The sequence below is a fragment of the Lotus japonicus genome, chromosome 2 (genome assembly GCF_012489685.1).
Source record: "Lotus japonicus ecotype B-129 chromosome 2, LjGifu_v1.2".
Taxonomy (NCBI): Eukaryota; Viridiplantae; Streptophyta; class Magnoliopsida; order Fabales; family Fabaceae; genus Lotus; species Lotus japonicus.
Window position 1 is genome coordinate 71,363,890 of NC_080042.1, and position 22,841 is coordinate 71,386,730.

General features: G+C 38.3%; 2 protein-coding genes across 2 annotated transcripts; one reads left to right on the top strand and one right to left on the bottom strand.

Annotated features, from left to right (window-relative positions):
* Positions 1–377: 377 nt before the first annotated feature.
* LOC130739238 (homeobox-leucine zipper protein HAT5) lies at positions 378–3,457 on the top strand. Its single transcript, XM_057591492.1, has 4 exons — positions 378–964; positions 1,419–1,549; positions 1,977–2,216; positions 2,821–3,457. Exons 1-4 carry the CDS (start codon positions 877–879, stop codon positions 3,214–3,216), a joined length of 855 nt encoding a protein of 284 aa, XP_057447475.1. The 5' UTR covers positions 378–876; the 3' UTR covers positions 3,217–3,457.
* Positions 3,458–4,210: 753 nt separating this feature from the next.
* On the bottom strand, positions 4,211–20,582 carry LOC130739239 (methyl-CpG-binding domain-containing protein 9). The gene is made up of 10 exons (XM_057591493.1): positions 19,284–20,582; positions 15,975–16,671; positions 14,742–15,863; positions 13,955–14,617; positions 9,505–9,807; positions 8,977–9,312; positions 8,586–8,684; positions 8,063–8,497; positions 5,390–7,618; positions 4,211–5,099 (listed from the first exon to the last, which is right to left on the bottom strand). Exons 1-10 carry the CDS (start codon positions 19,796–19,798, stop codon positions 4,803–4,805), a joined length of 6,696 nt encoding a protein of 2,231 aa, XP_057447476.1. The 5' UTR covers positions 19,799–20,582; the 3' UTR covers positions 4,211–4,802.
* Between the last annotated feature and the right edge of the window lie 2,259 nt (positions 20,583–22,841).

Below are 22,841 nucleotides of genomic sequence, written 5' to 3' on the forward strand. Positions count from 1 at the left end.
CTTAACTTAAACTAATGTTCTGAAAGTGCTCCCACACACATAAATCTAACCTTGAGATAAAAAATGGAAAAAGATCATTGAGATGGTTGTAACTTGTAAACCCTTAAAGAGGGATGAAAAGGGAAGAGTGGATAAGTGAAAGATATGATATATGAAGTGATGCGACTGAAAGAATATATAAATAGAAAAAAAGGTTTTAGGAGGTGTATGCCATATGTAGAGGTCTATGAATGATTACTCTAAGAAGATTCATGTTTAACTTTTAAAACCATTTATGAGGAACCGAAATACTATCCAAAAAAAATGGGGCAAAATTGAAGAGGGTAATTCAGTCATTCCACTCTCAAGCAACCACTATAAAACCAACCGGCCTTGGTTCGGACAACTTTAGCAGCACAAGACACTTACTGGAACTGCTCACACAAACCTCCCTCCTCCGTTGAATCTCACCGGAATTTCAAACTCCGGCAACCACCTTTCCCCTGATTCCGGCAACCCCTTATACCCTTTTCCTGATTCCAGCTCACTCCCTTCCCCCCTTTGACTCTCCCTCCCGAAACTGACGAGCGGAGAAGACCACCGGAGCTGGTGGGTACAACCGAACGGTGCATGATGGGATCTTGCATAATTCCGTTGGAGACTCCGGCGAGGTTACTTTGGACCACTAGCTTCTTCCGCCATAAGCTGATGATCTTTTAATCCATTCACAAACACAAATCACAACGTTTCTGATTCTCAAAGTTACTACTAGTAAGACAGAGAGAAAGAAAGAAAACACACACACACACACACGAAGCAAACAGCAAACAAAGCCTTAACGTTGTTGTAAATCTCTCTCACCGGAGAGAGAAGGAAAGAGTGAGTGAGTGACCGACCATGGAGTCTGGACGTCTTTACTTTGACAACAATCGTGGGAACAACATGAACACGTTCTTCCTTGGGAATGCTGATCTTGGTTTTCGAGGTGATTTTCTTTCTCTGTTTTGTTTTTATCTTATACCCCTTTTGTTGGAATGATTGTTTTGGATTGAATGAATGAACTGTTTTTGTTCTTGTTATGGTAGTGGTGCTGATTGTTATGGTTTTGGCTTGTTCTGTGAGAAAAATTAGGAATAAAAAGTTGTTTCATGTTAAATCAATGGAAAAAAAAAATAGTACATGATTTAATCTATTTGTGTTAAAATGGAAGCAACTTGATTGTGCATCAAATTGGGGTACCAAAAATAAGACATGATTTAATCTGGGTCTGTGTTAAAGGAAGCAACTTGGTTTTGGTTGTGGATCAAACTTGGGCCATGACAAATCAGGAATTAAAATTTTCTATCTGGCTTAATTTTTGTTCAATTTTATGTGTTATTATGTTATAAGTCATAAGACTGATGATGTTTGAAATTTTACTTCTCAATTGATGAAAGCAGGAAGATCGATGATGAGCATGGAGGAAGGCTCAAAGAGGCGACCTTTTTTCAGCTCACCAGACGAACTGTATGATGAGGAGTACTACGAGGAGCAGTCGCCGGAGAAGAAGCGCCGCCTCACTTCTGAGCAGGTTGGTTGGTTGTTTGATTGAATAAATTGGTATTGATTGTTCTATATGTTGATGAAGACTCTTATATCAGCAATTAGTCTCACAGTTGCTCTCAGTCTGACTTTTAATACAATACATGGGGGAAAATGGGGTTGACTTTAAACAGAAATTCAATTTTGTAGCTATGAAGTTTATAATTCACAAATCAAAATAGGTAGTTATTGTTATTAATTTACTGATTAATTATGGGATACCAAGATGGAACTGATCAACAAGACTAATAAGAGATATGTTGTGTAAGGCTTTTACATTCATCACACTTCTGTGGTTAGTATGTATTTGTTTGATAAAAATCTGAAAAGTGGGAAACTTGTGGGACAAATGACAAGATTCTAAGGAAAAGACAAGGTATATTTCCTTTTGTGACACTATTATTTGATGATTTTAGGTCAATCTGCTGGAGAAGAGCTTTGAGGAAGAGAATAAACTGGAACCAGAGAGAAAGACCCAATTGGCCAAGAAGCTGGGGTTGCAGCCAAGACAGGTGGCTGTGTGGTTTCAGAACCGAAGGGCTCGTTGGAAGACCAAGCAACTTGAAAGGGATTATGATGTTCTCAAGTCTTCCTATGACTCTCTACTTGCAACATATGATACCATTGCCAAGGAGAATGAGAAACTCAAATCTGAGGTACATACATAAATACATCTGTTCTGTAAAAAGGAATTGAATCATTATATGTATGCAATAACCATAGTATGATTTTTTTACTTTTATAAATTTAGATTTGGTCTCTCATGCATGCAATCTGATAATTAATGAACACCACAATGATTACAGCTTATACACAAAAAGGTGCTGAGATATTGGGTGTGTATAACATAGATTATCAGTGAGTGAACAGTTGATTTGTGAGTGAGTTCCTGTATAGGATAGAATTAGTGGCTTTACAATCAGAACTCCATCATAGGGAAGCAAATCGACACTTAACCTATTAAGATGATTGGGAGCTATCAGAGAGGGTCCTACACATTAGATTCTACACTATATTAATCACATACTATCAAGAGTAGCATCTGTTCGGAACCCCACCTCGTTTGAAAAAGAATGCCCTGTCAAAGTAACTATGCGAATATACTTTTCTAGATTACTCAAAATATGCTTTAAGACTTCCTTTACTGAAAAAGACACATGAATTTCTTTACTAATGGGGTATGCAAGCGAGGCCACTAACTAATTAACAATTCAAGTATGATTTATTGTCTTAAGGACATGTATGTTGACTATTCTGCAGGTGGTATCCTTAAATGAAAAGCTTCAAGTTCAAGCTACAGAGATGCCAGGGGAGCCACCATCAGACAAGAAAGCTGACCCACTTCCCGTGGATATGGTCCAAATTTTCAGCATGAAGGTGGAGGACCACATGAGTTCTGGGAGCGTTGGAAGTGCGGTGGTGGACGAGGGCAGTCCCCAGCTTGTTGTCGACAGTGTTGATTCATACTTTCCAGCTGACAACTACGTTGAATGTGTGGTGGCCCCGGCGGCCGAAAGAGTTCAATCAGAGGAGGAAGATGGGAGTGATGATGGGAGGAGTTACTTGGACGTGTTTGTGATATCTGAAACCGAGCAGCAGAATCATGAGAATGGAGAGGGATTGAATTGGTGGGGTAACATGTATTATGTTGCATAAGCAACAGTGCTTTTTCAATTAGTTGTTAAACTAAGATAAGGTAAGAATATTGTATAATTAGAAGATATATCATGTGGGCCAGGATGAAGAGCTAAAACGTCTGGTTTGGGTGGCCTTTAGTGTCCTTAGGCCAAGCTTAATAAATAAAGTTCCAGTAACTTGGTCAATGGCGTCCTGTGTTGTATTTCCTAGTGGACAATAAGTATTCTCTTGTTCAAGTATAAAAACATGGTTAAGAACATATGTTAAACCCTCACAATTATTATATTTCATTTGAGTATAAACATCCTTATCTTATATTTATGATTTACTAATAGCAATGAACTGAGAAAATAAATTGCATGCCTCTCTAAATATTTATAAATCTCAATGGTTTTACTGATTAGTGTTTATGAGAGATTGACAAAATTTTATATCATATGTAAATTCCCGATATGAAAAAAATGAAGTCCATAATATTGAATCTCAAATTAATAGTAGAAGTACTGGTGATGGGGTTTTTTTTTTTCTCACTTGTCTTAACGCTTCTTTTCTTTGGAGAAAAATTCATCCAAAGACATCCACGACCATTTTCTATAATGAGTAAAACCTATTGATTCAGCTGGCAAATTTTTCTGAGACTTCTTGTCAAATGGGGGACAAGGCGAACGAGTTTGACTTCAGGACATTTTTGCTATCGGTTTATAACATTGATACAAATAATATTCAATTCAAGCTGAGATAAAAAGCTAGTGACAAACTCTAATCACAAGTTTGTTGGAAGATACCATCGATTTAACAATTTATTCATAGGAAATCGATTAACAAAAAATTGAATAATGCATGTAATATAAACTATTAATTTATTCATAGAAAATCCTGCGAGAGCGATGCAGGAGTTAGAGTCGCTAGATCCTCAGCGAGATGGTCAAACCGATTGGGAGGGGATTAATTATATCTTTGCGTTAAACAAATCAAAGAGAACTTGCACTAGGCAAACACACACAAAAAAGCAGATGGAAAAATGCATTGATTCCAATAAATCCTTGCATTCGAACACATCTGCAGATGATGCTCTAGAACAAAATCAAGAGCATGCGTGTGCGGGACTTCTGTAGGGGTCAGAGAAAATGTATAAAGAATGAAATATTGCCTACATTAATTCTGATTTTTTTCCCATCCTTTCTTTTTCACTTACTTCTATTCCTTCTTTACATTAATTCCATTTGTATACATATCTGGATCAGGCTCTGCAAGAAAAATGAAAAATATAATACCACTTCTCGCCGGAGCAACCAATTGGAAGCTGCAGCAGAAATCACTTCAAAATTGGATGCATCATCATGATTCCCTCATACTGGTGCCCTCACTGAAAGCAGATAATCCTACAAGTTCTGCTTAGCCAAAAACCAGCATCCGAGTTAGCAGGTCAGCTTAACCTATATGTACATGCACGCAAGAGACACCAGCAGCTGAGGCTGCCCCTTCAATAACCTGAAGTTGTCCCCGTGACATCTCCATCCAAACCCATATCAGTGGATGATAATATCACACCACATAAAGTGGACATGCTTTCTGACTTTCTCAGCCAAGAACACAGTATAAGATCAACCACCCGGTTCCCTTCTTTTCCTGTTCGACTTCCGGCTTGCTTTGGATTTCTCTGGATCCACAGCCACCAGTGATTTCTGTTCTGCTATGGTAGGAGGTTCAGAGCTGTCAGTAAAACTTGAATAGGGCACTTTCTCATATATAATGGCTGAATCAAGGGAGTATATGCGGAGCGCAAGGGAAGGCAAAGTAGAAGATTTGGCCGCAGCTGAGAATGATGACCAGTACCACCAGTCATTCCTTAAGTACTCTGTCTTAATCATATCCTCTAGTGTAATTGTTGCCTGAACCATCTGAAAATATGGAAGGAACGTCAATTAACATTAACAAATTCAAGTCCATCAAAGTATAGTGTATTGTTTCTCAACAAGTTCTTGTACACATATAAAACAGCTGCTTTTTACTGACATTTATAGTAATTGTGCAGAGTGGAATTAATAAGTCAACAAACTGCAGCCTAACTCAAATCTCAGAAAGCAGAGCTGCAGTGTTGAACCTTTAAGGGATAAGATGTGTTTTAACAATGCCCGATTGCCTGTAAAAAGAAAAGTATACATGCCAGAGTCGCAGAAATTAAACAAACCTCATATATAGTCTTTGCAGATTTAACAAATGAACGCCAGGCCTGTCTTCTGTCCGACTGTGCCTTTGATGGTCTTAAAGCAACCTTGGGGAGTGCAGCATCCATATCAAGTAGATTAATCTTCAATTGCCTCAAAATATGAGAAACTTTTCCAACTAATGGTCTCAAGGAAGACGAAGGGACCACACAACAGCCATCGACTACCATATCTGAAGCCGGACTACAAAAAGAAATCTTTCCATCTCTTTGTTCTCCCAAGGATGACTTTCCTGCATTACTGGTTTCATTTGCAGCTAACCTTTCAGTAGATTCGCCTGATTGATGATCATGACATATGCCAGCTACATCAGTGTTTATCTGAGAAATCCGGCTTTCTGAAGCTTTAGATGCACCACCACCATCCATGTCATTCTTTTGAGCTGAGAATAGTGTATAGTCACTAACAAAAGGAGATATGGATGGAACAATGGATGGGATGCCATCTGAACCAATAAAACCTATTTCTCTGACAAGTTCCTTGTTGGAGTCGTTTGTCACAAACTTCATACATATATCTTCAAAGTTAAATGGGCATGTGGATTCTTCGTTTGAAAATTTAATCAATCTTGAGCTCAGGTTGGAACACCCACTAATTGAAGTTCTGCTTGCTTCTGCATCTGCTCTGAATTTTTCATGCGGTGCATCCGATTTTAAGTTCCCTCTTCCTTTGGAAAATACTTTTTTATCCTTAGTCTTCTCCAAAGCCAGATGGCCCGCATTACATTTGCCATCATTGTGATCCTCAAATTCAACATCACTCGAAACAGTTTTGTGGCAATACATGCAGTGTTTCCTAGAAGGCCATGCAGGTTCTAGGCACTCACACCTATACAACTTTTCATCATTAGTTGTTCTAGCCTTTTTACTCGGCTTCTTCAACACCTCAACTGAATCCCACTCAAAGAAGGGACCGTATTTCTTTTCCAGCAAGGAAGTGGCCTTTGTGACAAGAGAATTAGATACTGTTTTCTCTCCCTTTTTCGGAATAGAAATAGGTCCTTGGTCCGAAACCTGACATTCAGTCTGTGCATTAAGAAACTGTTGATATCTTGATTTTGGCCCTGCCATAATGGAAACTTTCAGTTCTCTTTCTTTAGGGTCATTATCATTTAGCCAACCAAGGAGCTCTTCGATTTCTGCATCAGTTTCATAAGCAATCCATGGTGAACTACTGACCAAAGCAGTACTTGGTTGAGACATTAAAGGAGACGAGTCCTTGATCACCCCTAAAATCTTGTAGTTATCTTTGTTAGATTGTGCACAATGCTGCAGAACAGAAAACTTTTCCACTGAGTTCTGACTAACTGTCATTCCTTTTCCATGCAGCACTACAGCACTTGCATCAACAACTATACGTGAATGTCCCCTCGGTGTAGGCAAAGCCCAGTACAGTCGACCAATGGAGTCGATACCCAAAAATTCCCTACGGAAAGAGAGCTTCAGCAGCTGTGATACTACACTAGTTATGGAATCCTGCACCAGAGAAACATCACGCTTGATGGCATTGAGCTCAAGGTGGCAGGTTTCTGACTCATTCATAGCACTCTGAGGAACTTCAACAGGCACACATTGTCCTTGCTGGTATGCCACAAGAGTAGATACATCCCTTCCCTCACATTTCTGGTAGTTATCCGGGATATGAGCTGCTCCACCAGAACCATTTATGTCATGTGACATATGATTTGGTGATGAACAAGACTTGGGGGATTTATCAGTACATTGGGACTCCACAGCCACAGAAACATTCCTTTGTACCTCTCCATCTATGGAATTCATATTTTGGCTATCAGAATCTGAATTTGTCATAGATACACTTTTATCAACACTATGGAACCTATACTTCTCTTTGGTAATCTCTTCTGAAGGCAAACTATCAACAAATACCCCAAAGCTACTAGGATTGTCAGCTGCAGTATGCGGCTGCCCCAGACATTTACCAGAATTTGAGAACAAAGCTTGTAATCCTTCTTTAAGACCAACTTCTCCAGCAGTATTTAGAGAGAATGTATCAAGTTTTGCAGCTTTTGTGGATAAAATGTCCTCTTTAGTTTTCAGGTTTTTCCACTCAACAGATAGTGCACGCAATTTCTGATGTAACTCAACAGACAAGTCAGCACATTGCTCAAGGTGCTGGCGTATCAGGGAAGAGTTAAGCAACTCATCACATAAAAACTTGAGGAGGAAAGTTCTCTGCAATGATTGAAAAGGGAAAAGAAATAAACAAATAGAAATACAGAAAAAAGCAGTACAGAGCCATATGTCATCAGAACTCAGCTTGCAAACCACAGCATTTTAAAATTAAAGTAATAGTAATCAATTCAAGCATCATAAAAATGCTGATAACAAGAAAATGTATTATGCTCAAGGAAATCAATAAATGAAAATCAGCAATTGTGATTTGTGAGTCTGGACAATAAATTATTAACACAAAAGAAACCGGTTAAGATTCATTCAGATAATAATGAAAGGAATTTTATACCAACATTACCCATTACCAACAAAAATTCTTTTTCATGGCAGTATGATTTCAAGTGTAAAAAAGAAGTTCATGCTGCCATTCTATCAGCAAGGCTTATATGCATTAACCAGGTGAGAGAAAAAAAGGTAACATAGCTAAGGTGCCTATGAACAAACCTCGGCCACGCTGTACTCCCAGTATTCTTTTTCTTCAACCACAGTTGACAAATGAGTTAGAGCTTCCAAGTTAAGACGATTAACTTCTCCCAGGAATTTTTTACTACGACGTTTGCCAATAATCTGCGAGTGTTCTATAACATTTTGAGTTGCATGCTTACCATCAACACAAGAAGGACAGTACCAGTTTCCTTCAGGGATCCTTGCAAGTGGAGGATTCAAGCAATATGTATGATACTCAGCATCACAAGTATCACATAGTAGAACACTGTCATCATCCTTATCAAGACCACATACTTTACAGACTCCCTCATCCCAAGGGGCTTTCGGAATCTCACTTATTGACGCAATAAAACCGTCAACTTCTTTTTTCATCTCTGCATTTAAGCATTCCAATTTAGCATAGTCCACAAATTTTTGGACATAGGCGACAACCTGAACCGAAGAAAGAAATTGAATGTTCAATTAATAACTGAAGACACAAATGTACAAGTATTGAGGTATACACAAACAAGCTACCAACCTCCTCATTATATAACGATTCAAAGTTCTGGGATAACTTTTCAGCCAGTTCAACTAACTCCGGTTGATCCCCAAAAGCAACACGAACATTTTTCCACAGCTGCAAAATCAAAGTTACAATTTAGTGCCCCAACATGTCAAAAAGTATCTGGCAGAAAGCATATCAGATACCAGTATTGGAAGGAAAACGTGAGGAAGCAAATCACGATGCCCTTAAGCCCCTCACATGGAACACAAACAACCATACAAAATACTATTTACAAACCAAAACTATACCATAATTGCACAGAAATTTGGGCCTAAAGGGAATAAAGTCTAAATGTCTAATTGGCAAAATAGAATTAGAATACTGTTTGGTGGTCAAGCACTCAGAAGTTTGATATAACACATACCTCACGTACATCCTCAAGAAAAGCTTCATGAGATCCACCATAAGCTCCAGAAGCCAATCTTAGGTCAATAGTCCGGAAATCAAGAGGACGGGCCACCATAGCTGGAGATCCAAGAAGCCCCTCATCATCATTATCTGAAGAATTTATTAATTTTCTTCCCAGCAAATTACAGAAAACCTTTGAATCATCTGCAGCAGCTGCACGACGTAATACAATGCGACATTGTTTGGTGATGATGTCAGAAATAGATATAGCTATCTTCTTTTTCCTTCCTTTATTGGGGTTTGATAGCAAGCCTTCACCAACTACGTCATTCAACACTGAAAGAACTGCTTTCTGTTTATAAACAACAATATCCAATTTGGGATCATGCTTCATAAGAAAACCAAACAAAACTAAGAAAAGTTTATGTTAACCTGTTGAACTATCACATTCTAATATAGAGAATAACATGAAGCCTTTAGTTCTGTTATAACACATGTACAGTATGAAACTGAGTTTCAGTAACATATACACACTGAAAAGTACCTTTGTTGGTCCAGATGCGTTGCCCTTGTACACTTCCTTACTAATTGAATGCTCCAGTATTTTCCTAGCCCACTCTGGTGGATCCTTACTTAGAGCATCATAAACACACTTCCTGATTCGTGTTCCCACATTTGTTGGTAGCTTTCTGACAGGTTCCAGCAATTCTGCCCATTCAGGAATACCATCATTTGCCAAATTCTGTTCAGAAGCATCCTTTGCATCAGACTCTTCCTCTTCCATGGTTAAGACGTCATTTTCTCTCGTCAAAGAACCAAATATTTTCTTTGTAGCCTCTGCAAGCAACTGAGAACCGACATAGGAAAAACTTCAGAGTTACTTATACAATTCCCTTCAGTATGACTACTTCAATTAAAGTTTAGAAAAGTTCGACCAGCAGCAAAGTACAAAACCTAAAGGCATGTATGATATTTGAAAGATACTTTTATAGGGAGTTCAGTAGCAAGATTAAACATGCACTCAACTCAAGCCATGAGAAAGTTCAGTGAAGGAATGTGTTGAATATCTATTAAGATTTAGTTTATTATTAGTCTTATTTCATAGAGATATAGTTAAGATTTGTTTATCTATTTTAGATTAGTATCTATTTAAATAGAGATATGTTTAGATAGATTTAGTTTCTTTTGATCTCTTTGTTAGTCTATATATACTGTAGTCTTTAGTCACGTATTATCAATGAAATACGAGTATTATTTTATCAAATTCAAGTTGGTATCAGAGCAAGTTTCGATCCTACCGCTGTGAGGGGGCTCTTCCCCCGTGAGCCCCCTCATGGTGACTTTCCAAATCTCTTTGGATTTATTTTTCGTACTTTGCTTCCGTTGGTTAGTTCTAGCCGTTTTCTTACGGCCTCGTTTCTTTCTGATTATGGCTCCCTTTCTCTTGGAACCTAGTGATCCTTGTCACGTTCTTGGCAGTCACCATTGACGTTCAACACTGTCAACGTCCCTTCACTCACGGCTTCCCTCCTGGCGCGTGATGTTAACGCGCCGCCCTCCAAGCATCCTTTCGCTGTCGTGATTGCACAGGCAAGGTCGTCTTCCCCTCCTGGTGCTATTCCAGGGCTCTTTTTGCCCAGATCCAGAGTATTGTTTGCTGTTCTTGGAGGCCTACTTCAGATTTTTCTATTTATGTGCAAATGTGGACTTACTTTATTTCTAAGTGGTGGTAAAGCTTCAGAAGAGGTTTTTGTTGGAGCTTTCCTTTCTATTTCATCAACAACAGTGGTATTAAAGTTTTTGATGGAAAAGAACGCTACTAATGCCCTTCATCTTGTGATTCTCCTATGATTTCTTCGTCAATTTCCTTCTTTGCCAATTCATATACTGAATATTCGGTGTAGAAACCACAAAAAAAGATCATTGATCATTACATCTGTGGCGATTTCTCAAAATCAGTTTTTCATAAATTAATGTGTTAACAGTGATAAAGTGTTCGACCAACATCATTACAATTCTGGTTCATGACAAGGTTGAGATTTTCTTGATGCAACAGTTTAAGCGATTTCAGATTTCGCAGATTCACTCTCTTTTTTCCTACTGTGCGAAAGGGGCAAAGTCTTTACCTACTCGTTGGAAGTAGGTGCTGAAGGGAAATTTCAAGCCTCAACAACTTCTGATTACTGCATTTGTTTGTGTTTGTCTTTAATGGTACATAAAAGTTTTCATGTTGCTTTAAGCAGTGGTGATATTAGAAGTTTCTGATGGTGCCAGAATGAAGCACCACGTGGCTCTTTGGTCCAGTCCAGTTCTCAATTAGTGTGTTGGGTTGCTCTTGGTTTCTTGGTTTTGGTTGGCACAGTTGTGGTTTTAGAGTTGGAAAAGATTTTTGGATTGTTTTTGGGAATTTCTCTCTCCGGCAGCAGCGGCTTCTCAAGTTAATTATTTTTGTTACAAGCTATGCATATGATATATATGCTCTAGCTTGAGGGGAAGTGTTGTGTGAATTTCTCTCTCCGGCAGCAGCAGCTTCTCGAGTTAATAATATTTGTTACAAGCTATGCATATGACATATATGCTTTAGCTTGAGGGGAAGTGTTAGATATTGTTAAATATCTTAGAGACTACAGTCAGCCACCGCCGCCGGATTCCAAGCCACACACCTCCCATCTCTCTGCGTGTGAAGTCCACGCACCACTCTCTCTGCTGCTTTGTTCACGCTGGTCCACTTTGTGTATCAGCCAGGTTGCGCCGCTCTCTCCGCTGCTTTGTTCTCGCTGGTCCTCTTTGTGTATCAGCCAGGTTTGGTTTTAAGGATCCTCTGTTTTGACGTGTGTTGTGCCTTTACAATTGTGATCATCCGATCTTCCTCTCCCTGTTTGGTTTGTGGGTCAGCTGTTTTACCCTGTTTGGACGTTTCTCGTTCCATATCTCACTGTTGGCCAAGTTTGGTTTGGTTTGGTTTAGAGTTTTAACTCTGTTTTGACGCTCAGGTCCACATTGGTTTTTGAGATTTGAGTTGTTGTTTGCGTCTCATGGTTCGAGATGCTATTATTATATTGATCTTGGCTGACTTTATGCAATTTGGTTTGGTTTGGTTTTGAAGGTGATAGTGTCACCTTCGTTTGTTTTGTCTCGATTGTTTGGTTTTCTGGTTTCAGGGCTTCAGCTGCGAGTTGCGCTGGCCCACTCTCTAGTCGAGAGTTATTGGTTCTGGTTTTAGGGCTTCAGCTGCGAGTTGCGCTGACCCACTCTCTAATGTTTGAGAGTTGTCTGTGTCAAAGTTGACACCATTGTTTGTCTTAGAAGCCATCAATCGATCGACCTCAAGTATGTTTTATTTCTGTGTGGTTGTTGTTGGTGAGTTGTTGCTTCAGCCTTGTTTTGTTTTCGGGCGTATTGTTGCTGGTTTTTTTCGCCCTTGTATGCTGACTCAGCTATCCTACGACACTCCAGAAGAATTGGTTTTTGTCTTGCATCAGTTTCAGCCAGATCAAGTATGAAAAATTGTCTTTTGCCTGCCCATGGATTTAGCAGAAGTTTGAAAGATTATTCAATTCAGAGATTCGACAAGACTGTCATTATTAGGGGGGAGATATCTATTAAAATAATTTTCTTCTTGGGTTCGATTTGTTACAAGCTTAAAGCTAAGTAAGCTTTAGCTTGAGGGGGAGTGTTGAATATCTATTAAGATTTAGTTTATTATTAGTCTTATTTCATAGAGATATAGTTAAGATTTGTTTATCTATTTTAGATTAGTATCTATTTAAATAGAGATATGTTTAGATAGATTTAGTTTCTTTTGATCTCTTTGTTAGTCTATATATACTGTAGTCTTTAGTCACGTATTATCAATGAAATACGAGTATTATTTTATCAAATTCAAGAAGCTTTTGGGATAAGTGGTTGTTTGACATGGTATCAGAGCCTCTATGACCAAGAGGTCTAGAGTTCGATCCTTGCTCCCTTCACTTTCTAATTAAAAAGTGGAATTTAATTAAGCACATGGTAGGTGGGCCTGTGCAGTAATCCACGCTTCAAGCCCAATGGGCTCTTGCGTGAGGGGGTGCGTTAGAATATAATATAAAACCATGAAAGTGATCCTTACCCAATAGCTTAAGCTTTTGGGATAAAGTGGTTATTTGACAGAATGCACATACAAACAATCTCAGATGCTAGTCATAATAAGGCCAACTTGACAACATTATAGGAAAAATAAAAAAGGAACTGAACCAGTAAAAATCCTGACAAGTATTTTATGAACATCATCTTTGCTCAAGCATAAAGGAATAGCAAATCTAATGTGAAGGCTTAGGCTTAGCATGATTCAAAGAACTATAACCATTGGAAATCCAGGACAACAATTATGAACATGTTTACTAAAATGCTAAAGGAGAGTTTATTATAGATACAAGTGTCCTTAATTTGCTTAGAAATTTAGGATACTAAAGGCATTCTTCAAGTATAAGAATCATAATTCTACCACAGTCCTTAGTCAAAATTCAGTTATAACCCCTCAGTTATGGGGATTAATTTCTCTGGCTCTGTTCACACTCAACAATTTCCATCTTTCAAATCAAAAAGTTGTTCCTCTAAAATCCTAGTTCATAGCACATGAAACAAATAATTATCAACTTCCTTTCTGTTCTAAAGTCATGCCCAGCTTCCACCTCAGTTATCCACATAGACCAAAGTGGCCATTAGACCTCATCCCAATATATCGAGTGCAGAAGAAAAACACACTCTCCTGGGGCCAGAAATGCCAACCATCAGCTAGCCTTCTATAAATGATTAAACTTAAAAGCGATCATTTTATAATCTAATTTTTTGTTCAGAACCATGAAAACCCATATCTTACAATCGAGTTAGAATGCCAAATTAATAGTCATCAAAGATCCATGTATTAGCACAGTGAACAAAACTCATATCTAATCATATTAGTTAAGGAGAAGATACTCATCAATCATTGCTCAAGACAAAACCTATGCTCTCACCAGTGCATCTGCTTCCATCCCAGCCACACCAGTTAGGGAACCACACAGCAAACCTCCATCACCTCGTAAGCAACGAAATACTTTACCACTTTCACGAGCAGTAATTTCTGCGGACTCGAGGTTACCATCCATTGACAAGAAAGCCAATATATACCTACGAGCTAATTCTGGCCAAGTCAATTCATTAATAGGAAGCATATTGACCTTGGTTCGTTTAGTAGGAACTGCACTATCTATATCTTTCCTTCTTCCCCGCCTTGTCCGTGTCTCTCCAGGTTCAGAATTTGGATCCACCAGGGCAGCCACCTTCGATAGAAGTTCACCTATTAGCACTCTCAGTACTGAATTATGAGCCTTGGTCAAAGCTACACCAAAGCATCTGGCATAAGTGAAAGATGCGAGTTTAACTTGAGCTGCTTCTTTCATTGCTTCTGTTTCCACTTGAATAAAAGCACGGGAACTTTCTGTGGATGATGATGGTCTGCAATTACCATTAGCTCCTTGTGAAAATAAAACTTGACTGCCGTCCATTTCCTTCTCATATTCCTCATGAAAATCCGATCCATTGAACCATGGGTTGATAAGTTCCTTCTCAAGCTCATCTAATGATGATGGTTCTTTCAGGTCCAGAATTTCATGAAATCGCCCTAAAAGCTCCCAAACCTGGAACATAAAAACACACACGAACAAAGATTATATATAACTGATAATAAACAATAAAGCTAAAGAATGTACAAGGGTAAAATAAAGATATTTCAGTTGCACTACAGGCAGGTAATATATATACCTGGAAAATGTCACCAATGAGCTCACTAGGAGCCCTAGAGCATAGTGGCTTCCCAGCAGGTGGACATCGATGTTCACATTTTTCAGTCAATGTAAGCTTCTTGGATCTCCTGTATAATCCTTGAAGTGCTTCTTCCTGATATTTTGATTCACCTCTCCATTCGACAACAAGGAAACCATTCTCTACTGTTGGCAATGAAGAGCTATTACTTCTACTATTCAGAAGTTCATACTGCAAACAATCCTGGACACCCGGAAGCAATTCCAATACTTCTTGCACAAATTCAACATCTAATCCAAATCTATCCTGCTCCAACCATCTTCCTAACATCTCATAGAGATCTTTCAAATCATGGTCTGCATAAATTACATCTGGGATGTTGGCCGAACTAAGTGTACAGCAAAATTTATCCAATGATGTAAAGTGTGTATCACTTTTTCCATTCCTTAAATCCCATTTGTGTAAGCATGGCTCATTTTCAACATGTTGACAAAAGAATTTGAGAGTTCCTTTCTTCTGGCAGATATCCTTGCAAGCACTAACTAGCTTCTGAGACATAACTCTCCATGCTGAGGATGATGACCGCTCTTCCACCAAAATTTCACCAATTTCATCAATAAACCCCATGTTATCAACTAATGAATTTCTAGTATTATCTTGAACTGAACCAGAAACAGGCTGTAATACATCTGATGCACGGGAATCACATACTTCATTCGAGCAACTCGCAACACAACTTAAGATGTCATTTTCTGTTGGCGCACACGGATCTAACAGCATCATCTGGATACTTTCATCACCATCTAAATCCATATTATCACTTCTCTTTCTCTCACCATCATTGGGTTGACTCACAAACTGACAGTGACTTGATATTGAGAGGGTTGTTGAACCAGCAGAAACATGAAAATTTGAACAGGAATGCCTTCTGATCTTAAATATAGGTCCAGAATTACCACCCTCCAAAATCTCGCATGTAAAAAGAGAGCCAGTAAGCTTATCATGCCAACAAGATTTATAACCTACAGGAAAGATAAGATTAACATCATAATATGAAGGTCTCCCATCAACTTTTCCCAAGGAAAGAACAAAGAAGTCCTTGAACTGCAGAGGAAGTCCATCCTGCAATGTATAAAACACAGAAAAACCAGGCAATATTAGAGTCTGGAAAATTGCATGTGCGAAATCACCTCCATGACAAAACAAGATTAGATAAGAAATAGATTCACTTACAGAAGATTGCGGAAGGCCAGCATGACAATCCTCTTTCCCAATTCCAGTGGCTTTTGGGACTTTTTCCCTGGCAGTAGCACATTCCACACTACCATCAGCAGGAGGATCCTTACAATTACTATTGGACAAGGTTCCCGTTTTTTCTGCAAAACCATTGGCTACCAGAGTCCTAACTGGCTTCCTTTTTCTGGATAGGTGGGGCCCACCACCTAAAGAAGGGAGAGACCTTTGATTTCTTACATCAGATTCCAAAGAATTGTAACCAGACGTTAGCCCCAGATAACAAGCTACTTCATACACAGAATCAAATATCTTCCCATCAGGAGCACAGTAAACTGCATATAGTTCAGAGCTGTTCATTGATTGTCTAAATTCCACTCGCCAACCTTCCTCTAGTACACCATGTCTTTCAGATATAAAATCTCTAAGAGCCTGCAAAAATACTTCATTTGGACTCCGAGATGGTATTCTAGTAGCTGTATTACTACTACTACCATGAGTTCCAAGAGGGAAATCCACATATACCTCCTCAAAATTTCTAGTCATTGATTGGGTATGATTCAATATATCCTCAAAACCCACTTTAACAGCATGTGTCACAACTCCAGAAGCCCTTTGGAAGCCAAAAGCACTCCCGTTGTGGAAGTTTGAATATGTAACTGGGGCACCAAAAGATTTATCTCCCAGGTTGTGCTTTCTGAAACCAAAACAAATGAACATAACTACTTTAAACAACTGAGATTGATGAAACTTATATCATTGCATCAACTATGGAACCAGTAAGAAGCTTACAACAACACAAAGCAAGTACCCCAAATTCAATAATCAGAAGCCAACTACCCACGGCATTTCAGTGATAGCACACTTGAATAAACTTGAGCAATATGCCATTTTCGTGCTTAAATTTGCATCATGAATTCATGATGTTATCCTTAAAATTTATCAGGTTTACAATCTTTTATTCGGGAACAGAAAAATAGAGAATAATACAAAGTTCATTTTTTTACATAATTTGAAACAGGAGAAATGGAAGCCACTTTGTAAGCCTATGATTAAAATAAACTTGTTAATTTGCCCAAGCAAGATAGTTAAGGGATATAAAAATTACGTGGTAATAGCAGAAGTTATATATAGTAACGAGTAATGACAAGTGGCAAAAATGCTAACAGTAGTCATTGTAACTTTGGAAACCAGAGAAATTTATGAAGCATTAGGATTAGGAACACTAGAGCACCAGAAAATAGTCTAATTCTTTTTCAAGCTTAAAAACAGAAGTTGCATTTTGTATATACCATAAAGATCAGCATACTGAGTCAAACACTAACGCAATTCACAGGAATCTCTTCTAGAAATTTATTCTTAAAATCAATAATGGTGGTGGCACAAACCTCGGCAAATAGATCAAACAGTGGAAGGATGGAAAAGCACTACAATATTTACATAGTGCTCCAGCGAAGTGGTATATTTTAAATTGGTTTCCATTTAAAGCAACAATAAAATGTGATCATGTGGATGTGGTAGTATTGGTTCAGATAGTAAAAGGACAATACCAGCATCAGAAATTATAATGCATGGTAGAAACCACTCACATATGACAGTGTGCCAATTAATCAACTGAGTGTATTCGGTATCTGGGATTGAGCATGAAATCAGAGTTTGGGACTGGAATTAGGCCTATATGTCCGAACTTATGTTTGGAAACACTTTCAGAAATAGAATCACAATTCTGCATGACAATTCCACAGAATAGCTAGCCCCAGCCCTTTTCTAATTCTTAGTCAACACCCTAAAATTGTCAATTCCGCATCTAGGAATTAAAACCGCGCTCAATCACAAAAAAATATAATGTCTCTTGTTCTTCTTCAAAAACATTGAAATTGATAAGGCATGCATCTAGCTTCTCTCTCACTTGCAGAAAAATGAAGTTTACTGCAGCTTCCCCATAGGTAGCCAACAAATGTCACTAATTTTGAAGACATGAAGTCTTTTCCACACACCACAAAACATCCTGTTATAGACCACGAAGACTCTCAACAGCTGCTGGCAAGAAGTGGTTTTTCCAGCAGGCCTGTTCCTGATTGATATAAGTGGTGGCAAAAGCAATGGCTTTGCAAGCCAGCTAGATATCAATCCAATAGACATAGCACTTCACACTCATAAAGAGAGGGGCTATCCTTCCTCATCAATAGAGGAATCAGTAGAGTCTGGACCAATGTTGGATATGCAAATCACTCTGGCCTCTATCGGGGAACAGGAGTCAAACTTAGAGTTCAAATGCTACACCAAATTCTTTGCAAAACAACCCACAATAACATACAAAATTCTGTTCTGATTACAATAAACACCATATCAGCCTACAAACACTACAGAGCAAAAAATAAAGTATTCAAGGGCATTTAACTAGTGTATTTCCTGTTTTAAAGAAAATGTTTCCTAAAATGAGATTGCGATTCTAGAAACGGAAGGTTGAAAATAGTGTGGCACATAATCATAAGAAAAACTATATAATATAGTTCAACTGGCACTGGCCCTAGCCTCAATGCAGGATGTGATTACAACTTCAGGGGTTTTATTCTCCACGATTTCACCTATTATCCCTCCATTACCTAGTTGCTTCTATATCAAAAATTAGAAAAAGTATACTTATCCCAAAAAGAGACTACTCGAACTTGGCTACAAAGAGGGATCAGGGGTTTAATTCTCCATGATTTCACCAATTATCTCTCCGTTGCCTAGCTGCTTACATCTTCTATATTAGAAATTAAAAAAAGTCTACTTATCCCAAAAAGAGACAACACGAAGTTGCCTACACCGAGGGGTCAGGGATTTAATTTTCCGCGATTTCACCAATTATCCCTCCGTTACCTACTTGCTTAGATCTTCTATATCAAAAATTAAAAAAAGGTCTACTTATCCCAAAAAGAGACTACTCGAAGTTGGCTACAAAGAGGGGGATCATAAATAGTAAAAGACTAAGGAGTATCTGCTCACACTTACATATTCTACCACCTATCAATTCTACCAAGCAAACTACCTCAGTTTCTTAAAATTTCACAAAGTCTTCTCATAAAACTCACCTATACTAACCTAAACATATTTGAAAATATGACCATAGAAAATGAACCAAATAAAAGGGAGGGAAAAGAGCACAAGCTTATCAACACACAAACGAGACTGTAAAGCATGCACATTGCTACGTTACTTATTTCCATGAATACTGAAAAAACATAGTAAAGGGGTTTAATTTCAAAAGCTAAAGGTTATAGCTGAGAAGCTATGACACTTAAGAAATGCTGAAATTTTCCGTACCTCAAATCATGCAAGTCCTCGCCGTCAGCATCACTGGGCGGCGAAGCGTTGATATCGAGAAGCTGCTTAGACTTAACCCCTAGAGGCCACCGCTTACTCTTCACCCCACCCGAAACACACTCCCCACACACCCACTCGCCGAGGCCAGCCGCCTGACGGCAGCTGCCACCGCGAATCCCGGCGCACGCCAAGTGAAATCCACGCTCGCAGCCATCACACACAAGGAGCTGACCCCCACCTACCCCACCGCATGAGGCGCAGGGAATGGAGCCGCGAGGGAGGGCAACAGGGTCACCAGGCGGAGGAGCAGGGTTCTCATGGTACGCGCGGACGATATCCACGGCGGAGTCCGGTAGGGTTTCGGCGAAGGAGAAAGAAGGCGAAGGGATCTCGTTGAGGTCGATTCCGAGGCCGGAGCGAGAGTCGTCGTCGTGGTGGTGGTGCAGCGGCAACGGCGGCGGCGGCGGGTTGTTGTTGCGGTCGCCGCCGGTGGAATCGGGAAGTTCCATGATCATCGGAGAGTGGGAAGTGAGTGACACGACGGCGAGTTAGGGCTTGGCGGTTGTACCATTGTGCGGTTAGGGGAAGGAGATTGCGGATCGAGAGAGGAAGTGAGATTGGAGCGAGAGAAGAGAGTGGTTAGAGAGAGAAAGCGAGAGAGAGAGAGAGAGAGAGAATATAGAGAGAGAAAATCAGAAAAGGGAAAGACAGGGATGGGACCGTATCCGTATCGAAGCGTAAACTCGTTGTAAATCTCTTTTTCTTTCTCTTCTCGGTTTCTATTCTGCTTTTTTTAGTTTTCTTTGTTTTCTGTTCAACACTTGAACTGCCAAACTGGTTTACTTTTGGAAAAATCAAATCTAAAGTAAAAGTAAATTGCTTAAATGTGTTTTTGTCCTTAGCAATAGTTGGTTTTAATCTATGAAAAATGAATTCTTTGTTTTGTTATGGTGCATGATCTTAACTTTTGTTTACATGGCACACACGGACGCAGTCTGGTGCTGGCGGCTGACTAAAGTGTCTCCCAAATCACGCGAAATGGTCACCTATTACACGGCTCATTAACTTTGTCTAGGGTGAATGATGACTCGTCCATTAAATTTGGCATTTTTTTATGTGATTTAGTACTGTGGGACCGCTCATCCACAAGTCAGCGCTTCAGAAGCAGTTGTGTGCTTCTCATGTGATGCTTGTTTGATGCAATGGTGAAATCAGGTCGGGTGAAGTAGGACTCGAGCTCATTTATTTCATTTTTACCTCAAATTTTATGTCATCTCACAATTGGAGCTTTGACACCATTTAGATCCACATTCTGTTGAAAACATTGAATCTTTGTGCTCCTGGGAGAACCAATGAGTGTGTTGAGGGCCTCTTAATTATGTGAGATACCAAGGTTTCTCCCAAACAAGAATTTCATATTGAGACACCGAGATTTTGGAACATAATTACCATAATGTCAACCTTAACTGCATTTTCGAGTGGTAAGAAAATGAGCACCCTTTCAAGGATATCATTTGGAAGATTAGCTAGAGGATGTTCCTGATCCCTTTTGGTTTTCTTTGTTGGGGGAGAGAATTATGAGTTGGCCATTGATGGTGGTGAGGAATTAGCCGTGGAAATATGAGACTTTTCTCAATAATAGTTATTTTCCATGAAAGGAGCGAAAAATGATGAAGAAGAAAACAAAACCATTGAAGTAAATAGAACCTAAAGAAAAAATTTAGAAGTTGTGGATGTGAGTCGAATTAAATTATGTAAAAAATTGAAAAACACTACAAATCTAAAAGAAAATGTTCTAATTTAATTTTGTTGAATTTCAATTTAAGATATGTTGAATATTTTTTGAGTTTTATTTCATCTGTCTACATTTGTAATTTTTTATTTAGGTGAATTGTTGCGTTTAACTCACCAATTCAAAACAAGTAACCTAAGATGGTCATTTACCATTGGTTAAAAAATTAGACTGATCAATTTGACCCCAAAAAAAAGTATCAATCATGTGTCCCAAAGATTTTATGATGTATCAAATTAATATATAGCTCGGAAAAGCTAGTAATGAAGAATTAGTTTAAATCAATTAATTTTAATTCAATCAAACATATTTTCAAATCAATCCTGTATTGTATTAAAATTTAGTAGCAAAACAAAAATAAGCAACCAATCAAGAAAAAAAACCATAAGGAAAAAAGAGACTTAGTTTAGGAATTTTATCCAATACATGACTCTATGATCATAAGAGATGGTCGGATGATACTATTTATACTTTTTATTCACTCTAAACTTTTGGGATAGCAACAAAGTCGCCAAGGGCAAGTTTTGATTTCCCAACCTGCTCCCACTCTTCAATATTGCTCGTATCCTCGTTCGAAGTGAAAACTAGGTAACCACCCACATCCTTTTCAACTTCAAGGCTTGGGTTTACCCAACTTAACTCTTCATTCACAATTTTTTTTCCTTTGAGAGAACATAAGGTGTTTTTGTATTTCAATATATAAAATGATATTGTGGAGTATATTGATACCACAACAAGAAAGTAGACATATATGGAAATTGGATGAATAATTAGGTAAGAAAACAAGAAAGTAGATCATTTATATCCATTTAATTGGAAACCATTACTTAATTTCTCTCATGGGATACATAATGAATATAATGATAAGAAAGTACCTCGATGTCGTGCAAAAAGTTTTCCTCTCCACTTCAGTTGGAAAGATAACTCAAACACCAGGAGGACTTCCTCGACTAGATCAGAGTGGTTTGTGATTTAGGAGGGAGAGAGAGGGATGAGATCTAGAAAGAAATTGTGCTTTGTAATGAAGATCCTTTTTCGGTGATAGCAACCCTTTATGCTTTAAATGAGATGATGCGTACACGAAATGTGAGGCGTAATGAAGACTATGGGTATGAGATAAAAAAAAAAAGTTGATGCTTTTTAACAAGACACATACACACATTAAGGGTAATTATGTTATTCAACTAAATAACAACCAGAGATGATGCGTACACGAAATGTGAGGCATAAGGGAGACTATGCGTATGAGATAAAATAAACTTATTGTTTTTAACAAGACACATACACACATTAAGGGTGATTATGTGATTCAATAAATAACAACCAGAGTTGGCTTGGGATGGATATCAACACGCTTAAGCCTAGCCCCAGTCCCACTTTTGTAAAATGGAAAAATATATAGCACAAACTCAAAGCCAATTGAAAAAGTCTCTCTTTGACAAAATTAGGTTTGGATCAGGAATGCATAGATACACATATAATTCCCATGCTTAATAAAGTTGAACTCACATTTTCTTTTTAAAATTTGAGTTAATTTGATTTGTGTTTTTGAAAACAGTTTTATCTTTTGTTAAATTTAAAAAACGAAAAAAAAAATTTTGAATGGCGTGTTTTTAATTTATGAATCTCATAATGGTTTTCTGATTTTTTTTGTTTAGAACATAAAAACCAAAACAACAAAAATTTATTTTTATTTTTTAGTTTCAATATTTTTTTCCAAGAAACAAAGAAAAGATAGAGAATAGCCTCTTCTTTTGTTTTCTCAT

Excerpts from the sequence above, each read along its gene's own strand:
- LOC130739238 (XM_057591492.1), top strand. The coding sequence starts at position 877 with ATGGAGTCTGGACGTCTTTACTTTGACAACAATCGTGGGAACAACATG. Across the intron at positions 965-1,418 it reads TGCTGATCTTGGTTTTCGAG|GAAGATCGATGATGAGCATG; the intron begins GTGATTTTCTTT and ends TGATGAAAGCAG. Across the intron at positions 2,217-2,820 it reads ATGAGAAACTCAAATCTGAG|GTGGTATCCTTAAATGAAAA; the intron begins GTACATACATAA and ends ACTATTCTGCAG.
- LOC130739239 (XM_057591493.1), bottom strand. The coding sequence starts at position 19,798 with ATGATCATGGAACTTCCCGATTCCACCGGCGGCGACCGCAACAACAAC. Across the intron at positions 15,864-15,974 it reads CTGGCCTTCCGCAATCTTCT|GATGGACTTCCTCTGCAGTT; the intron begins GTAAGTGAATCT and ends TATACATTGCAG. Across the intron at positions 9,313-9,504 it reads ACGCATCTGGACCAACAAAG|AAAGCAGTTCTTTCAGTGTT; the intron begins GTACTTTTCAGT and ends GTTTATAAACAG.